Source organism: Trachypithecus francoisi, unplaced genomic scaffold, assembly GCF_009764315.1.
Source record: "Trachypithecus francoisi isolate TF-2019V2 unplaced genomic scaffold, Tfra_2.0 Lachesis_group3, whole genome shotgun sequence".
Lineage (NCBI taxonomy): Eukaryota > Metazoa > Chordata > Mammalia > Primates > Cercopithecidae > Trachypithecus > Trachypithecus francoisi.
Genome location: NW_022681468.1, coordinates 31,202,968 through 31,228,188, shown reverse-complemented (window position 1 = coordinate 31,228,188; position 25,221 = coordinate 31,202,968). Strand labels below are relative to the sequence as shown.

Below are 25,221 nucleotides of genomic sequence, written 5' to 3'. Positions count from 1 at the left end.
ACAACTATTTATTGAAGCACACAGTAAGTGCCAGGCACCATTTTGCAGGGTTGGCATATTTCAGTGAACAAAAGAGACAGGATCTCTTGCCATAATGGAATTTACATTCCCATGATCACTGGCAACCAGGAAGACTAATTAAAAGTCTACTTAAGGCCAGGCACAGTGGCTGATGCTTGTAACCCCAGCACTTTAGGAAGCCAAGGCAGGAGGATTGTTTGAACCTAGGAGTTTAAGACCAGCCTGGGCAACATAGTGAGACCTTGTCTTTGCAAAAAATTTAAAAATTAGCTGGGTATGGGTGGCATGTGCCTGTAGCCCCAGCTACATGGGGTGCTGAGGCAGGAAAATTGCTTGAACCTGGGAGGCGGAGGTTGCAGTTAGTTGAGATCTTGCCATTGCATTCCAGCCTGGGCAACAATAGTGATGTATATATAAATATACAATTGACAACAAGAGTATATATTATATATATATATAAATATTAAGAGTATGTGTGTATGTGTGTGTGTATATATATATACACACATATATTTTAAAGTCTACTTAATTGTGAAGGAGGTTATAGCCACCTATGGCAGTTAGGTGAATGAACCTGTGATGACCTGATTAGGCCTTGAAGCCTTATATGACCCCCATACCAAATCAGCTCCTGGACTGGGGTCAGTGGACCCTGCTTGCCTACCATCCACTTCCCCTTGGCTCCCAGGTGAGAATCACTGGTGTGAGAATATAACTCTGTAGTCACAGAGTGTGATGAACCCTTTCAGGGTTTCAGCCATTTAGTAATACCTACTTATTTTGAGGTTTACCTTTTTTTTAAACTCTGTGCATTAGCATTTTTCTGGGAGAACATGATGAAAAGTCATTCTGCTCTTCACCCAACTGTTGCCTCTGAAAGCAAGTTGCCAGTTAGGATTCCAGCATCTCTTTCTCCTTGGGCTAATTGAGGTTTAAACAGTGTGGGCAGCCTCCCACGGAGCCAGATGCTCACTGTGCTGTGTGGGACTTCTTGGCTGTTTCTTTCTAAAGTTAGATCCCAAGACTTGTGTGTATGCCCATTTACATTCCAATTCTATTACTTGATATATTTATTTTTGTCCTCTTGCTGACTATATTCTAGGATGAAGATATCCACGCAAACGTAAATATGGTACCTGGGAGCTGTCAGACATGCTGGAGTTATTTTAGACTTAAGGGGAAATTAGTTCAAACACATGGTTATTTTAAAGTGAGGTAGTGGAGTTGGGAGCTCTGGTGAAGGAAACAGAAAGAACACAGGGCTTCACACCAGAGGACTGGGTGCTAATTGCCTGGATTGTGAGTAAGTCCTCTAATCTCTCTAATTCTCCATTTCATTATCTGTCAGATAGTGATAGTAATACCACCAGGTTGATATGGGGGCAAGTGAGATACGCATTGAGAAGCTTTTTAATAAACTGAAAAAACTGTGCAAGCATTCATTCAATAAATTAGTGAATAAAAGTATATTGGGACAGCACTTTGCTGCTTTTATTAAAGGGTAGTGAAGAAAGAGCATGTCAGCCAGAGTCTCTTAGAACTGATTGGAAGTCTGCTCACAGGCTACTACTCAATTATCCATAGTTTGGCTAGTAGTTATCCAGAGCAGAGGGTTTTTTTTTTTTTTTTTTTTTTTTGAGGCACGGTCTTGCTCTGTCTCCCAGGCTGGAATGCAGTGGCATGATCATGGCTCACTGCACCCTGGGACTCCCGGGCTCAAGCGATCCTCCAGTCACAGTCTCCTAAGTAGCTGGGACCACAGGCATGCACCACCATGCCTGGCTGATTTTTTTTGTAGAGACAAAGTCTTGTTATGTTGCCCAGGCTGGTCTCAAACTCCTGGCCTCAATCGATCCTCTCGCCTTGGCCTCCCAACGTGCTGGGATTACAGGTGTGAGCCACCACACCGAGCCTGGAGAAAAGTTCTTTTGCTTTCTAGTTGCAGAAGGCATTTCTTACATAAAAGCACAGGCCTAGGAGTCATACCGGCCTGGGCCGAAATCCTGGCCCTGTTATACATTAGCTTCTATTATACTGAGTTAATCTTGGTAAGCCTCATTTGCCTGTTGGTGAAACAGGGATAATAATATTCCATACTTCATAGGATGGCTGGAAAGAAAAAGTGATAAAACCCTTAACTCAGTCTGACACACAAATGCTTAGTATGTTGCCAGCCTTTATTATTTCTCTAGAACTTGGGTATTCTTTTTATTCCACCTTAACCTTCTCTACTGAGGTTGAAAGCTGGTGGCCTTCAGGCTGAATTTGGTCTGTAGTCATGTTTTATTTGATCCATACAGGGTTAAGAATTTTAAAATTTGGTCTGCATTTATCAATTAGGAAACGTAATATGGAAATTCAGATTTGGGGCTTCTCTTTAAAATCAAAAGCCTTGGCACAGTGAGAATGCCGGGTTGACATTCCCACATGGCGGCAATTGGCTGGAGCTGCAGCTGCTGATAGCTGACATGCATCCATCCCTCTCCAGTTCACTGCTTAGTACGTTGATACATCTAGTCAGATTTACTCACATTAGATCTACCTGGCTCCCATTTCCATTTGAAGTTAAAACTCCTGTCTTTTAGGATAGATTGATTTTTCAAGTGGCCTCCTCTATCAACCAGTATTGAATTTGGCTGCCTACAACAGAAACAACTCCAGTACTTGAATCAAACAGGAGCAATTTTTCTTTCCCGTAGCAAAGAGTCCAGTGGCGGGCAGAGCAGAGTGGGTGCAGTCACTGGAGCATGTCCTGCATTACTCTAGCTCCTTCTAGCTTCCTGCTGTGCTATCTGGAGCTTGTGACTTTTGTTCTCATAGTTGCAAGATGGCTGGTCATTCTCCTGGAATCAGATATGCATTCTAGGTGGGAAGAGAGGGAATCATTGAAGAGTTCAAGGTGCATGCCAGTAAGAAGGATGTACCCCTTCTTATCAGGAAAACAGTAGCCAGAAACCTCACTAAGGAGACCTCTAGTTGCATTTCATTGGTCAGAACTGGATCTTACAGCCACACTCTCAGTTTCAGAGGAGTTTTTTGTGGGCACATTACCATACATAGCATCGGGGTTTCTTGGTGAGGGAGGTGAGGAGAATGGCTCTTGAGTAGGCAGTTCAGAAATGACATGTCAATTTAAAACAAATAGAAATTATAGAAAGGTCTCTTTTTTTGTAGCCCTGGGTATGAAAAGAAAGAATTATTTTAGCTTAAAAAAATCTACATTCTTCTCCAGTTTTTAATTTGGAGTTGAGTGAAAAAAATTATATGCCCTAAGTTCCAGGATATCTGATTGAGTGGCCTGTGTGAACTCTCTTCTTGATCTTTTCCTTCTGGTTGTCTCCATAACCACTTAGGACTCGGTGCCAGTAGGATGCCTGTGGTTCGGTCCAGGTAATTCAACTCTTCTTCCTGCTCTGAGAGAAGAGGAAAAGTCTTTTTATTTGCTTGGTCATTTGATACATTTCAAATCACTTAACTGTCTAATTTTAAAATTTACCTGAAAGATGAACTCTTTGTGTAATTTTACTAATTTGGAGTAGATTGGAGTTGTGTCTACTTTTTTAGGGTTGTTGTGAAGATCAAATTAGGTAATACATGTAAAGTACTTAGCACGGTATCTGGCACACAGAAACCCAAGAAGAAATGGTAAGTACTGAGAAAGCTTATGACTGTACATTTTTTGGGCGGAGGTGGGGTGCACCTGTTGCAAATCAGGCTTGGATCACTAGAAGCATGGTTCAGCTAGCAGTTCCGGTTGGAATTGTAGGTATTGAGGATTTTGCTGGAAGATAGTTCTATGATGAGTGTCTACATGTCTGTGATGTATAACTTTCTCTGGGGAGGACAGGTCTGAGAGTTAAACCAGATTTCTCTGCCTGAGCCTTGACCTTCTATTGATTCAAACGATTGTGCCCTCACAGAACTCTTTCAAGGACAGACCCAGACGCTTTCTGCCAAAAAGTTACATTCTACCGAGTTTGGGCAAAAGTAATCTTTGGCAAAACCTCTCCAGGGCTAGCTCATCTTTTGGATGAGCATTTCTTGCTGGGATCTAGATCTCTTTTTGGCTTAGCTTTTATTTTGCAGATTGTCCTTTTAATAATCATCATCGTAGCTTACACTGGAACAGTTGTTAGCTATCTGTTCATTACATGCAGTGTCCTAGTTGAGCCTTATGGTAGCTCTTGAAGTAGGTACTCTTATCATCATATTGTACATGTGAGGACATGGAGACTTTGAGAGTCTGGGTAACTTGTCAGAAGCATTCAGCTGATCTGTGACTCTAGTTGAGTCTTTCTGACTCAAGTGCCTAATCTCTCCTACCGGCTAGATGGGAAGAAGAAAGACCTGCAAGTACAGAAGAGGGTTTTGGAGAGGGCGGAGAGACTCAGGGTCATTCCCTTGGGGTCTCTTTTGGAATGGGAGTAAGTTCTCACTTGATCACCCTTATTCGTTCAGTGGTCTAGAGAAGTGTTGGAATCACAGCTGTTCCCTTTCTCTCCCCCCATCCCCTTGGTGTTCCTCCGAGGACGCAGAACTGAAAGTTAGCCAGATTCCCTCTTAGGAATCTGAGAAATGCTGCTGGGCTCATGTTCCCAAATTAGGCCAATTTCCTCATCCCCCAGCAGCCTTACTCGGCTGGAGCTCCCTTGGCACTTTGCATTACGTCTCTCGCCCTCCGCCTGTCCCCTTACTGGTCTGCCAGCCAGGCAGTTATTTTCAGCCCAATAGGGTTATCTGCTGACCCTTTTTGGTGACATTTTTCTTCTTTCTCACAAAAATAACTCTCCTGATTGGTCACATTTTCCAGCATTTTTCGTAGCCGCTCTCCAATCGGCTGGACTGAATGATGCTTCTGATAACGTTGCCGAAGAGGGATGCAGGGAATTTGATATGGAATTGTTCATAAGGAATGTGTTTTCCACACTTCATATTTATGTCATGCTTGGCGTGCTTTGCTTTTGAACTCTCCCTTGGGGTGTGCAGATGTGCATCGCTGGCCCATCCCTGGGGCCGGCCGCTGTGTGGGAGGGAATGTCATCTCAGGGTAGAGCCTGCAATTGGAAATCAGCGTCTTGAGGTTCTCCGCCAGCACTGGCTCTGGCTTTGTCAAAGGCTCTTCAAGTGCCCCAGGAAAACATGCCTTCTTGCTGGCTTCTGTGAGACCCAGAGTGCAAGTTGGTGGTCAAAGAGCACTTTAAGATTTTCCTCCTCACCTATGGGGAGGGTTAGGTGAGAAATATGTGTCAAGATATTAGCCCAGTGCACCTTAAGTCTTCTCTTGTTGTCATTTTCTATGTAATCTGAGAAGTAGAAAAGATGATCGTTTTGTCTTTAATCCCAGCTCTGCCAGTTACTAGGTGTATATCCCAGGTGTGTTACTTAACCACTCTAAGCCAATTTCCTCATCTGTTGAATGGAGATGATAGTATTATCTATCTCATTGGGTTGCTGGAGGGTTAAATAAAATATATAAAGCTCTTAGAGCAGTGCCCAACACCTGCTAACTTTTATTGTCCTTATCTATATCACACGAGAATTAGAATGTATTATCAATTTATCCTAAATATCAGTTCTGTCCAAGATACAGAGATATTCATATTTCATAGACTAACAACTGGCCCTTATGGCAAAGAAACATTTGGGTGAGGAATCCTTTTGGTAAGAATTCTTTGTGCCACTTGAGACCCATTTTATTTGTCCCTCGTAGTAGCATTTCTGCTTGTGCTGTTGGCCAGTTGTTTGCTAACACCTTTCCATCAACAAAATACAACTCTCTGTCTGGAAGTTGACAGTCTTTTCAAAGAATGATCCTTAATTGCCGACTTGTATCATTTTGTTGTTCTGGGGGCAGATGAGTAGAAAATGAAGAGGGCAGGAGTGACCTTGGTGATCTCAGTTACCTTGGAAAAAAGGAAATATTCATTCATTTATGTAACTTGATTGGGAGCTTCCTGTGTGCCAGGTATTGTGCTTTGAACTTGGAATACAGTGATTAGCCAGACATGCTCCCTGTCTTCTAGAACTTTGACCTAGGGGCTTGCAGAGAAGTGTCAGGTGGAGATGATTACAGAAGATATGAGAGTACACACGTTGAGCCCATTTTATTCTCAGGGATATCCAGAAAGGTGATCCAGGAAGAAATCATGTTTGAGCTGAGACTTGAAGGATGAGTAGAAATTAGCCAAGAGAAGAGGGGGAAGAATATTCCAGGTAGAGGGAAGAGCATGAGCCAAGTTCTGGAGACAAGAGAGAGAGCATGGCGTGGTGGATTTGTTGGTGGAGCAGTTGACCATACAGGTGATAGAGGGGTGGTCATAAGTGACTTTGTATTTGAAACCAGCCCCTTTTGCCTTCCTTGATAAATGGACCAAGTGTTTGAAAACCAGCCCCTTTGCCTTTTCACAAATGACCCATGGTCAACATTTCTAGTATGACACTGAAATAATTGGTAATGTTATGAGAGCTAAACAGTGAGCTTTCAGTATTTTTAGCCTTGTCTTTTATTGCTGCATCTTCAGTGCAGCCACTATACCTTTCTCTATGTTTTTGTGTTTGCTGGTCAAGAAAAATCTCCGAGGTATGCTCGAGGATTTCAGATTCTGTTGTAACGTTGGAATTTGGTTTGACTCCTTTTTGGAGTAAATAGACCACTGGCTGTGTTCAGAAATCTTTTTTTGGTATGTGAAACTTTTCATGGGAATGATACCTTTGTTGTAATGAGAACTGACTTCTATTTAGGCAAAGTGCCCAGAGCAGAGACTTGTCAGGATCTATGGCTGTGAACAGAATTCTGTTAGAAAATGAAAGTGTTTGTTTGGGGGCGGGGGTTGGGGGGAATTAGATAAATGATTTGAGCCACTGTCATCCCACCTGGGCTTCAATAGTTGCCTCATGACTAGTGCCTCCTCTTATATTCCCACTGTCCTGCAATTTAGCTAGAGTGGTCTTGTAAAAATGTGTATCAGTCATTTCACAGTCAAACCCTTTAATGGATACTCATTGCACTTAAGATAAAAAACAAACAAACCCAAATTCTTAACTTAGCCCTGTGTGATATGGGTCTTCTCTGCGTGGCCAGCCTCATTTCACACCTGTCAGCTGTTGTAGTCGTGCTGAGCTCCTTACCATGCCTCTTTAGTTCCTTACTTCTTATGATGTCTAGTTCCCTAGAATACTTCCCTGAAATAGTAGAGTTTCATAGACTAGAATAGAAAGAATCATTCCCTAGAATATCTACCACTAGTGTTTGGTGGGCTGACTGCTCTCCTTATCCTTTGACTTGAGTATCACTCCTTCAAAAAATATTACTCTTTAAGTGAAGTGTCTTTATTATATGCTCTTGTTTCTTTTTTCACATTTTACTTATCACTTCAATCACAGTTTGTAATCATATGTTTGTGTCCTTATTTAGTTTCATCTCCCTGACTAATTGCAAGCTGCAGAAGTGGCTGTTCTCCTCCCTGGAGACTGACATTGTGTAGGTCCTTATAAGTGCTGGTTAAATGAATCCTCAGGTGTGAGGAGTGGGAGATGATGTATTCAACCTGCAGGAAATGCCCAAGAGGCTTTAATGTGTGGGACTTGTGTATACTAGGCTGTGGGCTGGAGTTGGAGATTTGGAAGTCCTTAGCATTGAGGTGGTAAATGGAAGCCCAACACTCTAAGAGAGGGTTTTAGAGTAAGAGGAGAGGGCTTCTGATGGAAGTGGAGGAACAGACAGAAGCTGACAACCACTCATGTTTAGGAAACACACAGCCAAAAAATAGCTTACCAAAAGAAATTGAGGGGCCGGGCGTGGTGGCTCATGCCTGTCATCCCAGCACTTTGGGAGGCCGAGAGGGGTGGATCACGAGGTCAGGAGATCGAGCCCATCCTGGTTAACATGGTGAAACCCCATCTCTACTAAAAATACAAAAAATTAGCTGGGCGTGGTGGCGGGCGCCTGTAGTCCCAGCTACTCGGGAGGCTGAGGCAGGAGAATGGCGTGAACCCAGGAGGCGGAGCTTGCAGTGAGCCGAGATGGCGCCACCGCACTCCAGCCTGGGCAAAGAGCGAAACTCCATCTCAAAAAAAAAAAAAAAATTGAGGAGTGGTGACCAGAGAGGAGAGGAGAAACCAAGCACCTGTAGTGTCCAGAAGCCAAGGTAAGTGAGAGTGTCATGAAGGACTGAGGGGTCAGCAGTGTTTGATGCTGCTGAGAGAGTCCAGGAAGGGAAGGCCTGAGCAGGTTCTATTGGGTTTAGCAATAGGGGTCCCTGCAATTTCAGGGAGCAGAGAGAGGGCCAGGTGTGCCTGGCACAATACACACTGAGTGGCGTCTCAGTAAATCCTTGTTGGAAGAATTCAGTGAATAGCTATGACATACACTCTGAGGCTCAAGCAGTCCTCCCTTCAGCCTGCGGAATAGCTGGAACTAGAGGCATGCACCGCCACACCAAGCGAATTTATTTTTATTTTTTGTAGAGACAAGGTCATGCTGTGTTGCTCAGGATGACCTTGAACTCCTGGCTTCAAGCAGTCCTTCCACGTTGGCCTCCCAAAGCTCTGGGATTATAGGTGTGAGCCACCATGCCTGGTTCTGACATCTCTTTCTCTTTATTTTTGTCCTGTCTTTTATTGAGCTTCCTCTGTTTTTTCTCCACTGTTTCTCTTTTTCGTGCATCTCTTGTTGTTTGTCCTCTTAACCAGTGGTAACGAAGAACTCCGACCCCCACGCTCCATTTTCCTTTGCCCATTCATTTATATATATATATGTATATATATTAAATTTTTTGTAGAGACACGATCTCACTGTGTTGCCCAGGCTGGTCTCAAACTCCTGGCCTTCAGTGATCCTCCTACCTCGGGCTCCCAAAGTGTTGCGATTACAGGCATGAGCCATCGCACCTGGCACATTTATATATTTTTTTTATTTACATATTTATAAGTAGAATTTTATTCATTCACTTATTTATCCTACATTTAATATACACTTTCCAATACAAAAATATTTTAACAAGAAAACTTAGTATTCTAGTTGGGGAACCACATACCTGACCAAAAATTATAATTCTGAGGTAGTATCTGAGATCAGGAACCCAGAAGGAGCACCTCACCCTGCCTGGAAGTTAGGGAAGGCTTTCTAAAAGAGGCAGCTCTTGAAGTGGGTTGACATGAACGAGTAGGAATTTGCTAATGAGCAAGGAGGGCAAAAAGCCATTTCTGGCGGCCTGCAAAGCCTGTTCTAAGGCGTGCCATTGCACAGGGGCCGGGGGCTTTTAGGGCACGGTAAAGCCATTTAATGTATTGGGAACATAGGCCTGGCATTCCAAGTGGAGAAATAAGAGTTCGTTTTCTGTGTTGTAGGGAGCCCACAAAGATTTTAAAGCAAAGAATGACGTGACCGACTTTGTTTTCTAGGAAGATGAATCTGGCAGCTACACTGGAGGATAGAGTGGGAGAGCTTGTTGGCAGGGAGAGCGCTGGGAGGCGGTTGGAGCAGTCCTTCTGAGAGATGATGAAGGCATCAACCAAGGCAGCATTCCCAAACTTCTGGCATTTCCCCATCATTTTAACCGTTTTACATTTTTACAGTTACAATACATACCACTCATATCATTAACTTTTCTCCTTAAATCAACTTTCCTTTTATACTTAAATGCATTTATTTTTTAAAAAGTTTTCAATGAAATGATCATTTGTGGTATTTATATTTTTTCTTAGTGTACATAATGTACATAACTGGCTATTTTTAAAAAGGTTCATCTATTTACCTTTGCCAGCTATCTCACCAGTGGCATATGTGCCTTACTTTGGGAAACAATAGCAAAAACCTGGTGGAGAGGTCTAAAGAGGAGAGGTCAGTGACAAGAGACCTGTCTGAGGGTGGGCAGATAGGACGTGGGAACAGATTGGCTGTTGGAAGTGGGAGAGAAGGAGAGTCTGGAGTTGAGCCCACATGTAGCTGAAAAGACTGAATGGATAATGACATTTTTGAGACTGAGAATTTAAGAGTGTTAGCAGTTGGTGAACAAGAAAGGATAATTACTTCAATTTGGGACATGCTGAATTTGAGTTGCCTTCAGGATTTTCAAAGAGGTCTGCCAAGTTGAAAATTTGGTATAGAGCTTAAGAGAGAAAGTTGGAAACTAATGATAACAGATGTGGGGGCCATCAGCATATATTTTGGGGTCTCTATGAAGAACCTATAGCATGAACTCCTGATTCTTTTTTGACACACAGACCCTTCATGATCTCCAAGTACAAACACATTTTCAGTGGAGAAGCAGTATGGTTGGATTTGCATTTTAGAAAGAACACTTTGGCAACAATTGGACGGGAATGGATCCAGGTTTTGTGAGTCCTAAAGCTTATGCAATTTGGAGGCCTTCCTTAAGACAAACAATTCAAAATGATAGATTCAAAATCAGGTATAAAAGCAAATACTTATAACTGGAACAGAAATCATAGCTGAGTTACTTGAGTCTTCAATATTCAAATGGCCTTTCTTCAGAGACCTTGTTAGGCAATTTACCAGAAATACTTACATAGAAATGCCTCCTGATTGGAACCTAGCTTCCCCTCACTATCTAGAACTCTTTGTAACTCCCAGGGGCCCCTGCGGGCATGCCATACAGATTTGAGGTAGGTGAGACTGGAAGCAGGGAGACCAGGTAGGACCCTGCTGAGGGAAGGTAGAGCATGAATTTGTTTAGCCTTAATTCACATGGTTGTGCAAGTTTCTCCAACACCCCTGAGCAGGCTGGATCTTGACACAGTGGAAGCAGGTAGTTGGCTTGATGCAGGCTTTAGAGGATGTCATATTCTGTTTTATGTTGCTCTAACAGAATGCCACCGAGTGGGTAATTTATGAACAACAGACATTTATTTTCCCACACTTCTGAAAGCCAGGAAGTCCCAGATCAATGTGCTGGCATCTGGTGAGGGCCTTTTTGCTGAGTAATCCCATGGCAGAAGGTGGAATGGCAAGAGGGCATATGAGAGGGTAAGGCAAAAGGGGACTGAACTTGTCCTTCTATAAGGGACCCACTCTAGTGATAATGGCATTAATCCATTCATGAGGGCGGAAGCTCTCATGGCTTAACTGCCTCTTAAAAATCCCACATCTTGGCTGGACATGGTGGCTCACGCCTTTTATCCCAGCACTTTGGGAGGCTGAGGCAGGTGGATCACCTGAGGTCAGGAGTTCGAGACCAGCCTGACCAACATGGTGAAACCCCATCTCTACTAAAAATACAAAATTAGCTGGGCGTGGTGGTGCAGGCCTGTAATCCCAGTTACTCAGGAGGCTGAGACAGGATAATCACTTGAACCCGGGAGGTGGAGGTTGCAGTGAGCCAAGATCACACACTTTGGCAACAAGGGCGAAACTCTATCTCAAAAAAAAAAAAAAAAAAAATCCCACATCTTAATACTGCTACAATGGCAATTAAATTTCAACCCAAGTTTTGGAGGGGACATTCCAGCCATAGCAAGGGGAAGTGCGGTAAAAAGATAAGGGGGGTGGCATGATGTCATAGACCTTGGGAATGAACTCGGTTGATAGGGAAAGAAATGACACCAAGAAGGAAGTTTTTAGATAAGGAGGGAAAGAGGGGACTGGATATTTCAGAGATGGAGCAGTTCCAGTTATGACTGGAGTTTCAAGAAGTAGCAAGGCCATTGGCATTTAAAGGGTCTGGGAACCACAAGGCTAAACATTAGAACTGTTCATGTGAACACTGACTTTGCTTAGAATAATGAGAATAGTTGTGGAGAGGGAGCCAAATGCCCAAATTTTTGGTCAGTGTGTGCTCAGGGCATTGTTAGTGACAGGAATGAAGAAGAGAGGTGGTATAGCTGAATGGTATGAGTTTTGAAAGAAGTGTTTCATAATAATTTGGAAGAGTAATGGTCTAGAGGAACTTTGGGGAGTGAAACAAGAGTATTGTCTTGGGACTTGGGTTTGTGGGGTTTTAAAGAATGAGCAGACTCTACTTGAAAGAGCCGCAAGAGCAATGAAGTCCATGGGGGAAGCTAGGATTTAGGAGAGGCAAGGGGATAGAGAGAGTGTGCTGTGAATATAGAATATGTAATCTGCTTAGAAACCGTAAGGTTGTTATCAGAAAGCTTCACTGAAATCATTAGCTAGGCTAGATTTCTTCTTCTTATGTGACACGTCAATAATTACTAAGAAGGAGCAGAATGATAGTAAAATATTCTTTTAAATAATGATACTTTACAGGAAAAGGGTACTGACTAATGTTAAATGTCATTAGTGATAGGCTGAAACATTTCTGGTCACATGCCTTTACCCAGTATAATGGAGAGTTATGTCACTGTGTTTAGCCCATTGCTTTATGTTCCATTTTAATTCCTCCATTGGCTTTTAGGTATAGTTTTTTATACTTTTTTTTTTAAGTGGTTGCTCTAGGATTTAAAATATGCATCCTTATCACTGGTTACATAGAGTTAATATTATACCACAGTGGGGTGTGGTGGCTCACTCCTGTAATCCCAGCACTTTGGGAGGCCGAGGCAGGAGGATCATGAGGTCAGGAGTTCAGGACCAGCCTGGCCAACATAGTGAAACTCCGTCTCTACTAAAAATACAAAAATTAGCTGGACATGGTGAGACACGCCTGTAATTCCAGCTACACGGGAGGCTGAGGCAGGAGAATTGCTTGAACTGGGACCCAGGAAGCAGAAGTTGCAGTGAGCCAAGATCGTGCCACTGCACTCCAGCCTGGGCTATAGAGTGAGACTCTGTTTCAAAAAAAAAAAAAAAAAAAAATTTTACCACTTCATATAAAATGTGAGACCCTTGCAGCCATGTAAGTCCACTTGTCCCTCCAGTGCTTTGTGGTATTAATACTATATATTTTTAAACTGTTTATATTAAGAACTCTGCGATACAGTTTGTCAGGTTTTTGTTTTATTTTGTTTTGTTTTTGAGACAGAGTCTCACTCTGTTGCCCAGGCTGGAGTGCCGTGGTGTGATCTTGGCTCACTGCAACCTCTGCCTCCCAGTTCAAGCGATTCTCCTGCCTCAGCCTCCCAAGTAGCAGGAATTAGAGGTTCCCGCCACCACACCCGGCTAATTTTTGCATTTTTAGTAGAGACAGGGTTTCACCATGTTGGCCAGGCTGGTCTCAAACTCCTGACCTCAAGTGATCCACCTGCCTCAGCCTCCCAAAATGCTGGGATTACAGGTGTGAGCCACCAGCCCCCGCCCAGCTTGTCATTTTACTTTAAACAGTTGTCTGAGAGAAATTCTGCCTTTTTTGTTGTTCTTCATTTCTTCCAATAGATCCAAGTTTCCATCTGGGGGTGTCATTTCTCTTTAGCCTGAAGAACTTCCTTTAGCATTTCTGGTAGTACAGATTCACCAAGAACAACTTCTCTATCTAGTTTATCTGAAATCTGAAAATGTTTTCATTTCATCCTCATTTTGAAGGATATTTTATATTGATATAGAATTCCAGATTGAGAGGTTTTTTTTTCTTTCAGCACTTTAAAAATTGCCATAACTTTGTCCTCTGGCCATTTTTCCCCCCGAGTGTTCCGTATGTAAGTCTTTTCTCCTCCCTCTGCCTGCTTTAAAGATTTTGTCTTTATCTTTGCTTTTTAGCACTTTGACTATGATGTGACTGTGTGTCATTTTCTTTGATTTTTTTCTGTTTAGGATTTGCTAAGGTTTGCAGATCTCACAGTTGATATTTGTCACTCCAAATTTGGAAAGTCTTAGGCGATTACTTCTTCAAATATCTGTTCTGCCCTTTTTTCTCTTTCTTTGTGCCTGGGACTCTAGTTGCATAAATGTTAGACTGTTTGATATTGTTCCATAAGTTTGTTCTATGTTTTTTGTTCCTAAAGCCTTATTAATTTTTTCCCCATCTTTTGTCCTTTGTTCTTCAGACTGGGTATTTTCTATTGGTCTGTCTTTAAGTTCACTGATGATTTTTACTGTTTTATTCCAACGGCTGTTAAGCCCAGCTGATTTTTTTCATTTTAGATATTTTACTTTTAAATTAGAAATTTCCATTTATTTTTCCTCGTCTGTTTTTTTCCTATATAGCTTCTGTTTCTCTCCTAGATTTCCCATCTGTTCATTCATTATGGCCATCTTTTCCCATAAGTCCTTGAACATATATCTGCTTTTAAGCTCCTTATATAGCTGCTTTAAAGTTCTTGTCTGTTAATTCTAATATCTGGGGTCAGTTTTTATTGTCTACTTTTTCTTCTGAGTATGGGTCACATTTTCCTGCTTCTTCATATGTCTAGTAATTTTTGTTTGTACATAAGACATTGTAGATGAAAAATTACAGTAACTCTGGAATTACCTTCCTCCGAAAAATGTTTATTTTTGTTTTAGTAGGCAGTTAAACTATTTGTGGATCACCTTAAACTTGTGGGAACTTGGTTTTGGATTGTGTTAGGTTGGGTCTATTTTGGTTTTGCCCTTTGTCCTTGAGCAAATCCCATAGTCCTGGGGCATGGTCTTTACTCCTAAGATGGCCCTTCTGGGATTTCAGTGAAAGACTCAATGTTTGTACCAAGCACGTCTAACTTTGTGGAACTCAAACTCCAAACACTGCCTCCCTTGCAATGAAATTTCATCTCTACTCAGCTTTTTATTATCCTTTCAGCAGTTGCTTTTCACTGGGTTTCTTGGAGTCTCCTTCATGCATGTACACTTCAGGTATTGACTAAGAATTTTAGAGAAATTTATGTACATATTTGGGGGCTCCCTCCTTCTCAGGATTTTCCCCTATTTCTAGCCATTCTAGCAGCCCCAAGTTTTGTTCTTAAAGCCAATAAAATTGCAGCTTTCTGCTGGAGTTCCAGCTACCCAGTTGTTGTACAGACTGAGTGCACTCACACTCAGAGAATCTATTTGAGCATGGATTTTTACCAGTCCAGTTCTTTTCTTTCAAGGATAAAATCTCCAGTGTCTGCCTGCTTTTGTTTCCTCTCCAGTGTCTTCTAATAGTGGTTTTATACGTTTTGTCCAAAGTTACAATTATTATCTGTGTGAAGATTAGTTGAATACATACTACTTTCCCATTATGTGCTAATTGCTTTTGGACTGTTTCAGCATACACTGTTTCTTTCTTTTTTTCAGATGATATTATTAGTGAGAAAAGAATGAGAGGGGTTGTTGCAGAGACAGATTGTCCATTTTCCCTTGGTACTAATGACAGGGACATTCTGATATATTAGCTAGCGAGACAGAAACTGTTCTGGCATTAGAGGTGCGACTTGGAAGTAATGACCAGAAACATGGGTATGAGGGAGGCCCAGAGACCAGAGATAAGTCACCAGAATACAAGTGTTCGTCCATGCAGATGCTGTGCTGAGCACTAGGAAAGGTTAATCTAAAAAGGCCTCTAGAGTTAGAGAGGTTGGCAGCGTGCTATTTCAAGGGCAGGAGTGGGGAGGGTCTTTCTGTGCAGCCTGAAGCTGAGTAGCAAAATTTATGGGTTAAGTGACTGTTCCTAGGTCCGGCCTTTCCTGTTAGGCCATTTTCAGCTGGGGTGGTAGAGAAGCTGGCCTTCAGCCTTGCTCATTTGGGAAAGGGTAGGAAAAGAACCTGAGAAATTAACCTGGGGCTTGGACTGATAAGCTGAAAAAGAGACCGTAGCATGTTTTAACACTGATGTATGCATAAGGAAGTTTTTACTGATAGGAGAAATCCAAGAACAATGTAGTAAGTTTTTCATAAACTAAATTTATTCCATCTAAAGGACCATTTCTTATCCTGGTTTGTGTCCTTTCTAATTTGGGGAGATTAGAAAGGTCCATTCTGTAATGAAATGATGGAGAGAAGAAATGGTTAAAAAAATTCTTAACAAAATTAAAAGCTGTTAAGCTGTACTGCCAATCCACACAAACAGAAATTTGCTTTTTGAAATATTGACAGTTTATGAAATCCAGAAGTTTGGGAAACAGTTCTAGAAATTTAAAAAATATTTTTAAGGATTACTGGGGACACTTTTTTTTTTTTTGAGACAGAGTCTCGCTCTGTTGCCTAGGCTGGAGTGCAGTGGTGGGATCACGGCTCACTGCAGCCTCTATCTCCTAGGCTCAAGCAATCCTCCTAGATCAGTGTCCTGAGTAGCTGGGGCTAAAGACATGCGCTAGCATGCCAGGCTAATTTTTCTATTTTTTGTAGAGATCAGGTCTCACTTTGTTGCCCAGGCTGGTCTTGAACTCCTGAGCTCAAGCATTTCTCCTGCTTTGACCTTCCAAAATTTTGGGATTACAGGTGTGAGCCATTGCACCTGTCCTAGGATTACTTTTCAGATGGTATATAGTAGGTATAGTGAAATGTGTACTAATTTGCTAGCCATGACCTTGCTCTGTGTTTATAGTGTCTTCTCCTTGGGCTCCTACAACTAAAGCAAAATTAAAAACTGCAGTGTGAAACCTGCAGTGTCCCTGGTCTCACCACTGTGTGACACAGAGCGGGGAATGAAGCCGGGCATTTCTCTCTAGGTCTCACATGATGTGGGCCGCCAGCCCATGGGTTAATGCTTCTCTCAAGCTGCCCTCACTTCTTTTCCATTATCACCCGTGAGGAGCCTTGTGAGAGATCAGGTTTCCTAAAGCATCAAGGTTACAGCATGCTTCTACTGCTCTCAACTTGCTCCAAGTCATTCCATCCTGGATTTGGTTGAGGTAGCAAGTCAGACTGTGCTTATACAAAGTCACTAAGTCATGTGCCAGGAGGGGTTGCTTCTTAGAGTGTTGGCAATTTACACCTTCAATATTGTGCACATTTCTGGCTACACACATGCTGGGTTGATTTTAATAAACGGAAAGGAGTTAAGAGAATGACAGAAATGTATAGGTTTTGATTTCTGATGAATGTTGAAAAGAATGTTTATGTTGGCTGAATGGCAAAAAGTATGGGGAAATGGGGCATGTCTTTATAAGTGTCTGAAAGGTATATAGACCCAAGAAGAGGAAGGAGGGAGAGCTGATTTAGGATGACCCAAAAGGATGTAATTGAGATTAAGAAGATGCCATCCAGGGTGGGAAAGTCCAGGGTGAATTTGAAGAATGACTTTCAGGGCTGAAATCTGTTCTCTTTGGATCAGCCTCTTCAACAAACTACTGGCAGCCCTATCCCATGAGTCACTTAAATTGGGCAGTTTGATGACTCTGTATTGAGCTGTAGGATATGGCTCTTTTTCTTATAGGTTATGTGTGAATATTTGGGAAGTGCGACACCAGTAGAGCATTTGCCAACACTGTGGCTGTCCTGAGCATCACATTTACGTCTCAGTGAGCTACAGAACTGTGGTTTCCTCTTCTTGATTCGAGCAGCTTTAAAGGATATCTCTCTCTTCAGGGAAGCTCGAATAGATAATTGGATCCCTAGAATGAAATATGTGCAAGGCCTCCCCCAAGTAAAAGGCTCTATAACATCTGGCCACCAAAAACTCCCGTTGTCTCAACCCTAAGCATTAAGGATTTCTCTTCTGAAGTCTGCGTTTTATTACTATTATTATTATTTCTGAAAATAATATAACAGCCTCTATTATCGCTATTTATTAGGAGTCTACTCTATGCCAGGGATTTTCTCCAGTGTCTACAGTAGACCTGCAAGGGACTCATGATCATTCTCATTTTACACATGAGGAAAAGGAGGCTCAGTGGAGATATGATGGGCCCAAGGCTGCCCAGCCAGAAAGAGACATTTCTAGAATTTGAACCTAGGACTGTCCCTCCTTCCTGCTCCCTCTTTCTTTCCTCCCCTGCCTCCCTCTCCCAACCTTTAAATAGCTTTTCCCCTTTGCTTCCTTGTGGCAAAATCACATGTCCTTGATTCAGGCCCTCCTTCTTCAAAGCTACTCCACTGTTGGTATGAGGAAAATATCTTGTAGCATGCAGTAAAGACACAGCTGTCTTCCAAGTGCGAAGATTTATACTGATTGCAGCCTAACACAGCTTGGCCCAGTGTTAAAGCTGTTATTAATATGATTTTGGCATCACTTTTTAATTCTGACTTTGCCTTTAACGCTTCCCTCAATCTAATCCTCGACTTGCCTCATTAAAGGGGTAAGGATTAGACCATGCTATTTTCTGGACCTCCTATCTTATTGAACATATTTGTATCATTGACAGGTACATCTTACCTTGAGCCCGGAAAATAAATGAAAGAAATGTGGTCCTTTCAGTTTGGTCTTGCCAGGTCTTATATTTGTATTATCAGTCTGGATGGCATGGATCTAGTCTCTCTTGTTGTTGGGTACTTTGTTTCAGCCCAGATTGGTTGTTTTCTGTGGTGGTTCTGTCCTTTCAAGCCCGTTCTAGGTGGCATGCAACTAGCCACTAGGCAATCATGTATCATCTGCTTCATTGCAAAGCTCAGGTATCAGACACACCTGCGTTTGAATCCTCGCCCTGTTATTTACAAATAGTGTGATTTTTAGCTGAGTTAATCTCTAAGCCTCAGTTTCCTCATCAGTACACTTAGTATGTAGTAGTACCTACTTCATCATATCATAAGATTCGGCAAATAATCCTCCTAAAGCTTTCATGTATGGTAAACCCTCAATAGACATTGGATATTATTATTTTATCATTAGCTTTAAATTTGTTAATATATTATTTCTAATTACCTAGCTTGGCTTATTCACCATCAGTCAAGACCTTATGCTGACACATTCTCATTTCTCTCTGTAGCCTGTGTTCTCTCTGTTTTTGTCTGTGTCCCCTTCATATCAGCTTAAATGAATAAGTGTTTGGTGTTGCCATTTACATCTGTTTTGCTTAGGCACCTTCCTCCTAGGTACCTTCTTCCTAGGTACCTGAATTCAGTTTGCCACAATTCATACATTCATAGAATTACAGAGGTTTGGAAGTGGGAGGAATCATTCTACCATGAAGAAAAACCCAGGATTGTGGACCTAGTCTGTGGGAGAGCAAGGACTAGAAGCCGGAAGCCAGATTACTTGGTGTCTCATCTATTGTTTTTTTGTTTTTGTTTTTATTTTTTTGAGACAGAGTCTTGCTGTGTCACCCAGGCTAGAGTGCAGTGGTGCAGTCTTAGCTCACTGCAACCTCCACCTCCCGGGTTCCAGCGATTCTCATGCCTCCGCCTCCAGGGTAGCTGGGACTACAGGTGCACACCACCATGCCTGGCCAATTTTTGTATTTTTAGTAGAGACAGGGTTTTACCATGTTGGCCAGGCTGGTCTTGAACTCCTGACCTCAGCCTCCCAAAGTGCTGGGATTGCAGGCATGAGCCACCCTGCCCGGCCTCTAGTGTTCTTCTACCACATTGTTTTCTTCTCTGATTTCAGGTATACACAATTAAAATATATCCCACAGGAGGCTGGGGTGGGCAGGGAGGCACTTTTATCTAAAAGCACCTTCCTCCATCATGTGTAGTCATGGCAGGGATCTTGAGACCCTGTGTTTTGGGTGTAGAGTAGTTTTCTGGTCCCCAGCATGTTAGGAATTACCAACCATTAGGTGGAGAATGTCCCATTGTTTTTCACTGAGCACATGCATTGAGGAACAACCTCCATGCTGGTACCCTCCTCCATACCAACCCTGCCTTTTTTCTCTTTTGTTAAACCTCAACTTTATGCATCTAGTTTCTTTATTGTTTTAACTTTTCATTAAAATTAGAAACACCCAGAAAAGTAGAAAAGATTAGTATAATGAACAACATATATTCATCAACTAGATTCAACTGTTACTACCATTTTGCCGTATTTACTTAAATTATAATTTATAAAATATTTAAAAATATAATGTATGTTTTATACATAATTTTTTGCTGAATTATTTCAAAGCAAATTATAGGCATCATAGCATGTTACTTAGACACTTCAGCATGTATCTAAAAAAAAGATATTTTCCTAGAAAGCCACAAGTCTACACCTAACAGTATGAATAATTTCCTAACACCATCTATTACTCACTCCAAATTTATTTCTCACTGTTGTCTTCAAAGTATTTTTATAGCTCTTTTGTTCACACCAGAATCCAATCAAGAATCACACAATTAGTTTATTTAAGTCTCTTTTAATTTAGAATAGTCCCCTAACTCCCTCACTTCTACTTTTTTTTTTTTTTAAATGTTGCCCAGGCTGGAGTGCAGTGGTGTGATTATAGCTCAGTGTAGCCTCAACCTCTTGGGCTCAAGCGATCTTCTCACCTTAGCCTCCTGAGTAGCTAGTATTACAGCTGCACACCATCACACCCAGCTAATTATTATTAGTAGTAGTAGTGGTGGCAGTAGTAGTAGTAGTAGTAGTAGTAGTAGTAGCAGCAGCAGCAGCAGTAGCAGTAGCAGCAGCAGTAGTAGAGATGGGGGTCTCACTTTGTTGCCCAGGCTGGTCTTGAACTTCTGGCCTCAAGTGATCCTTCTGCCTCAGCCTCCCAAAGTGTTGGGATTACAGGCATGAGCCACTGCACCTGGCCCACTCCTAATGGCATTGACACTTTTGAAGAGATTAAGGCCAGTTCTTCTACCAGAGTTTCCCACATTCTGGGTTTGTTTGATTCTTTCTTCCAAGTGTCATTTTGCTTATTACTTTCTCACCTGATTTCCGTTAGGCTGGAAATCAGACTGGAAGGCTTGATTAGATTCCAGTTGAATGGTTTAGGCAGGAAGTTTTCCTGGGTGGTGTCATGTGTTTCACGTGGCAGCACATTACATCCCACTGTTAATGCTGCTAGGTTTGATCACTGAGTTAGGATAACGATAGATATCTCCATTGTTAAGGAACGTTTTTCTCCCCTGCAAGTAGCATGTAATATACGGGTTGATTCTTTGGCACTGTGAGAATGCCCAGTTGCCCACCAGTCAGTCTTATACCTAATGGCCTTAGCATTCATTGATCATCAGCTTTCTTTCTTATACATAAAATAGACTGCATTTTTATATGTCCATTTCAGCCTGAGAGAACTACGTTTATTCACAGGAGTTCAGTTCTAAGCTTGGGTGATCCATTACCTTCCATGACCTTAAATCTACTATGGAGAAACTCATTTCTCTGAGGGATTAGTTGTCAGACCCAGGGTTGAGGCAGGAGGAAAAAACTGGCAGAGTTGGAACTGTGCATGGAGGACAGATTGCAGGAGTAGATGCCAGCCCTTCAGCGTATGCACATACCATATTACTGTCAGTCTTTTCACTCACCAAGCATATAAAGAACAACTTTCTTGGATCTTCTCTAAGATTGCTGGAGAAAGAAAGGGAAGTTTGCTTTTAGTCAGTAATCTAAGATTGAATGTGGGAGCTGCATTGCTTCTAGAAGCTGGAAGATGGATATGTGCGAAGTTTGCGATTGATCTTGCTTAACTAAATATCTTTCTGTTGGAATGTATGCGTGTATTTAGACTGGCTTTTTGAAACAGGTTGCAGTTTGGACTTAGAACTCTTGGCCTGATTCATATTTTGGGGTTAGGGTGGAGTTTCTCCAGGACTTCTGAGAGTGTGTGAGAAGTTTCTAAACTCAGAAGGCTCCTTTTTTGGCACTGCAGCATCTTTTCTGTTTTGGCATCTTAAGAATCTGGGGGAACCATATAAAGATCAGAAACAAGTCTGGCCCTAAAGACTCCCTCTGACATGGTAATTCCAGTTATTGAATCCTAGCCCATTCGGATGAGACCATATAAAGAGGCCATTTCCTGAAATTCCCGCTCTCTGCCTCTCACAGGCTCCTTTTTGTAGAAAGCTGGTATTTCAGGACTGCAACTGCCAGTCACGTGCTTCTAACTCTTTACTCGCAGTCATTCCTGCCCCCTGTTTATTTTTGGAGAGAACACATTTTTGCTGCTTTTCAGGAGCTATGCAGGGTCCTGCCCCCTCCGTCCATCAGGCGGCAGCCCCAGCAGGCTGTGCTTATTTCCCACACTCGGAGACGTGACTCCAGCTTTTAAGAGAGAACACGAGAGATACACTGCCTAAGGACTACCGTCACTCGATCCTATTTCTGTCCCTCTTGGTGTTACATATTTTAAGACTCTTTCTTTTTTTAAAACAAGTTTAGGGAATGTTACCTGGCAGTAAGTCAGCCAAAATTGGAAATCATTTTTCCAGCTGTTGTCTTGGGGCTGTGCCTCTGAATTTCAGGAGAGTAATTTAAAGAATAAACCAGGACTTTTGAATTCTAGGATCAGGCCTTCTCTTCTTTCTGGCTTTTAAATTTATTTAGCTTTAATCCCTCTCTTCCATGTAGTTTCGTCCTCTCCTCCTTAACACAGGGATAGAAAATAGATTCTTCCAAAATGCCAACAGATGTCTTCCAAGTGCTTAGTCAAGGAGCACTCTTGAGTTGATGGACTCTAGGAAAAAAATGCCACGACTGTCTTAGCCTGCCTGAAGATTACGTTTTTAGCTTCAATGATGGAGCAGGAGTAAATTCTTTTTCCTGTTAATGAGTAGACCATTAGGTAGAGAACTCAGACTCACAACATTTGAAGAACAAAATAAATCATGCATCTGTGTCTTCCTCTGCTCTGCGGGAAGGACCCATGGTCCAAATGGAAATATCTGTGAATAAAGTGCTTTAACTTCTCATCAGTCCAGGCAGGCACTGGAGCTCTGACAGTTGAGCTGGCAAGGACATTCACACCCCTGTAGGTTCCCCAGCATCTGATCTGTCACCTCCGGGAAGGGAAGGCCAGCAGTCCTAGCAGCTGGTCATAAAAGGAGCAACAGCAGTGGCTGGCCTAGGTGTGTGTCCTGTGTTTCAGATTGCCCTGGGGAGACAGCCTTGGGCTTTTTTTGAAATGAGGATAACTAGGTGTCTAGGTGTCATGATACCTCTTAGGGAGAGCAACCAAGTGTTCAGGGACTGGACTGTCTATGCAAAAGAAACCAACTAGACCTTTAAAATCACATTGCTGGGGAAAGGAGCAGCACCAAATCCAAGACTGCAACCAGCAGAAGGCTAATGAAGGAGCTTGAAGAAATCCACAAATGTGGAACGAGAAACTTCGTAACATCCAGGTTTGAGGAAGCGAATTTCTTGACTTGGCAAGGGCTAATTTTTCGTGACAACCCTCCATATGATAAAGTGGCCATCAGAATGGAAATCAGATATCCAGCAGAGTACCTATTTAAACCACTGAAGACCACAGTTAAAACAAAGATCTGTCACCCAAACAATGACAAAAAGGAGCAAGTCTGTTTGCCAGTAATTAGTGCTGGCAACTGGAAGCCAGCAACCAAAACTGACCAAGTAATCCAGGCTGTCATAGCACTCGTAAACAGCCCCCAGCCCGAGCACCCATTTCGGGTTGACCTAGCTGAAGAGTACTCTAAGGACTGTAAAAAGTTCTTTAAGAATGCTGAAGAGTTTACAAAGAAATATGAGGAAAATCTGCTGCAGTTGATTCCAGCAAATATGAGCAGAGACCCCAAGCAGTGCATTCAGCACTCTGTGGAAAATTGACACGTGCTACCGCCTGGCATTCGCTTGTAGCACTAGTTTTCCATAGTTTTCTTAATCCAAAGTAGTCTAGGAAACTTATAAAGAAAGGATTAAAAATGTAAGATGTTCAAAAAAAATCATATTGCTCCAAGCCAGTTGTCTGCTTACATTTCAGATTGTTTGTACTTAATTCAAACTGCCACATTATGATCAAGTTGCATCAGCTTCCACTCTACATTCATTGTAGAGTAGTGAATGCTGAGGGGCTCAAACTCCCAAAAACATTTCCTGGGGACGCTTACAATATGATGGGCAAGTAACAACATTTTGCTACAGGAGAGTTAGGTACCATCCCCAGTATCACTACACCCTTGGATCTGGTTGCTTCTGGAATGCTTTTTTCTTTACATTTCCAATCCAGGACAAGCCCCACTTTGCCCATAAAGCTTCCTTGACCTCTCCTTCTCCTCAGCACTTCCTGAGTCTGTACAATTCTGTTTAGCTTTTAGACGTGTATTGTAAGCTTTATGCATGCTTATCAGAGCAGCCTTAATAATGCCCCAATAAAAACCACCAAGATGGCAAGAAAACTGCAAATTTTGGTGTAACTGCCCCATGGCTGAGGGGTTCCTCCTCAGCTTCATCTTTGGATCCTGGATGCAGCCTCTTCCTGGAACAATTCTGTGTCTCCATCACGGACGCCTAATTCTCACTTCCATTGTGGCCTCTTGGGTTTCAGATTAAGCCTGACATCCAATTATGTGGATTTCATACAGGCCTGATACACTGAACTCTGCATCTTCTTGGTTTCATGGAACATTTGGGACAGGGATGATATCTTCTACTTTTTCTATTGCACCCAGTGCACATGGGACCAGTGCCAAGTTCCCCACATGAGTAATGAGGTTGATTTCTGGGGAAGAGCGTATAACTTGGTAATAGTTGTTAATTAAGTCCGTCTCATCCAGACATGGTATTTGTGTGTGCCCATAACAAGACTCATACTAGGGTGTGTTTACAAAAACATTTCTAATCCTTGGACTCAGAGAACGAAATCATGTATGTAAGGACTTCCCATCAGGAGACAGGCATCTCCCTCTAAATGCCCAAGCCTACTTTGCAGAGAGCTAAGCCTACCTGTCCCTCCTCCTCTCCCCTCTGCTTCAGTGCTCTCTCCTGAGGTTCACCAGTGGGAAGCAAGCTAACTACCATAGTCCTGACTCATTTTGCTCAGAGGATTTCTTTGCAATTTTTATTTTTCTGAGTAATCTCAATGTTTGGGTGGAGGAAATGAAAAGTAGCTTATACAGTTTTTATAATATTATATCAACTCCTAATGGCTTCAGTTATTAGTGAAAAAAATCCTTTGATTTTAGAAGTGGGTGTTAAACTGTATTGGCTTTGGAGGAGTGACTTTTAGCTGGTGATCTCTTTGTTTTGAAGCTGCTGGTACCATTTTATAGTGGGAAGAAAGTGAGAGGAAATGTGGCTTTGTGTTACCTCTAGGCAGAAGGGATTTTCACCCAATAGCCATGGTTTCCTTGGGTTTGTGGTTAAACAAGATAAAGCTGATCATTTTTGCTTTTAGACTCTTAGGGAACACTATTAACCAGTTGATATCCATCAGTAAAGTGACAACTCAGGCCAGGCTCAAAGGAGCCATTTTAACTGGGGTAAGATGATATCTCAGTGTGGTTTTGGATTTGCATCTCTCTGATGATCAGTGATGTAGAACATTTTTTCATATACTTGGCCATTTGTGTGTCGTCTTTTGAGATTCTTTTCAGATCCTTTGCCTGCTTTTTAATGGGGCTTT

General features: G+C 42.2%; 2 protein-coding genes across 5 annotated transcripts in view; both read left to right on the top strand.

Moving 5' to 3' along the window:
- The window catches only part of IFT43 (intraflagellar transport 43), a 111,321-nt gene that overhangs the window by 5,479 nt on the left and 80,621 nt on the right, over positions 1-25,221 (top strand). The gene's annotated exons all lie outside the window — the stretch shown is intronic.
- Positions 629-23,426, top strand: LOC117069517 (ubiquitin-conjugating enzyme E2 L3-like). The gene is made up of 4 exons (XM_033187816.1): positions 629-709; positions 3,375-3,411; positions 4,328-4,445; positions 22,886-23,426. Exons 1-4 carry the CDS (start codon positions 629-631, stop codon positions 23,424-23,426), a joined length of 777 nt encoding a protein of 258 aa, XP_033043707.1.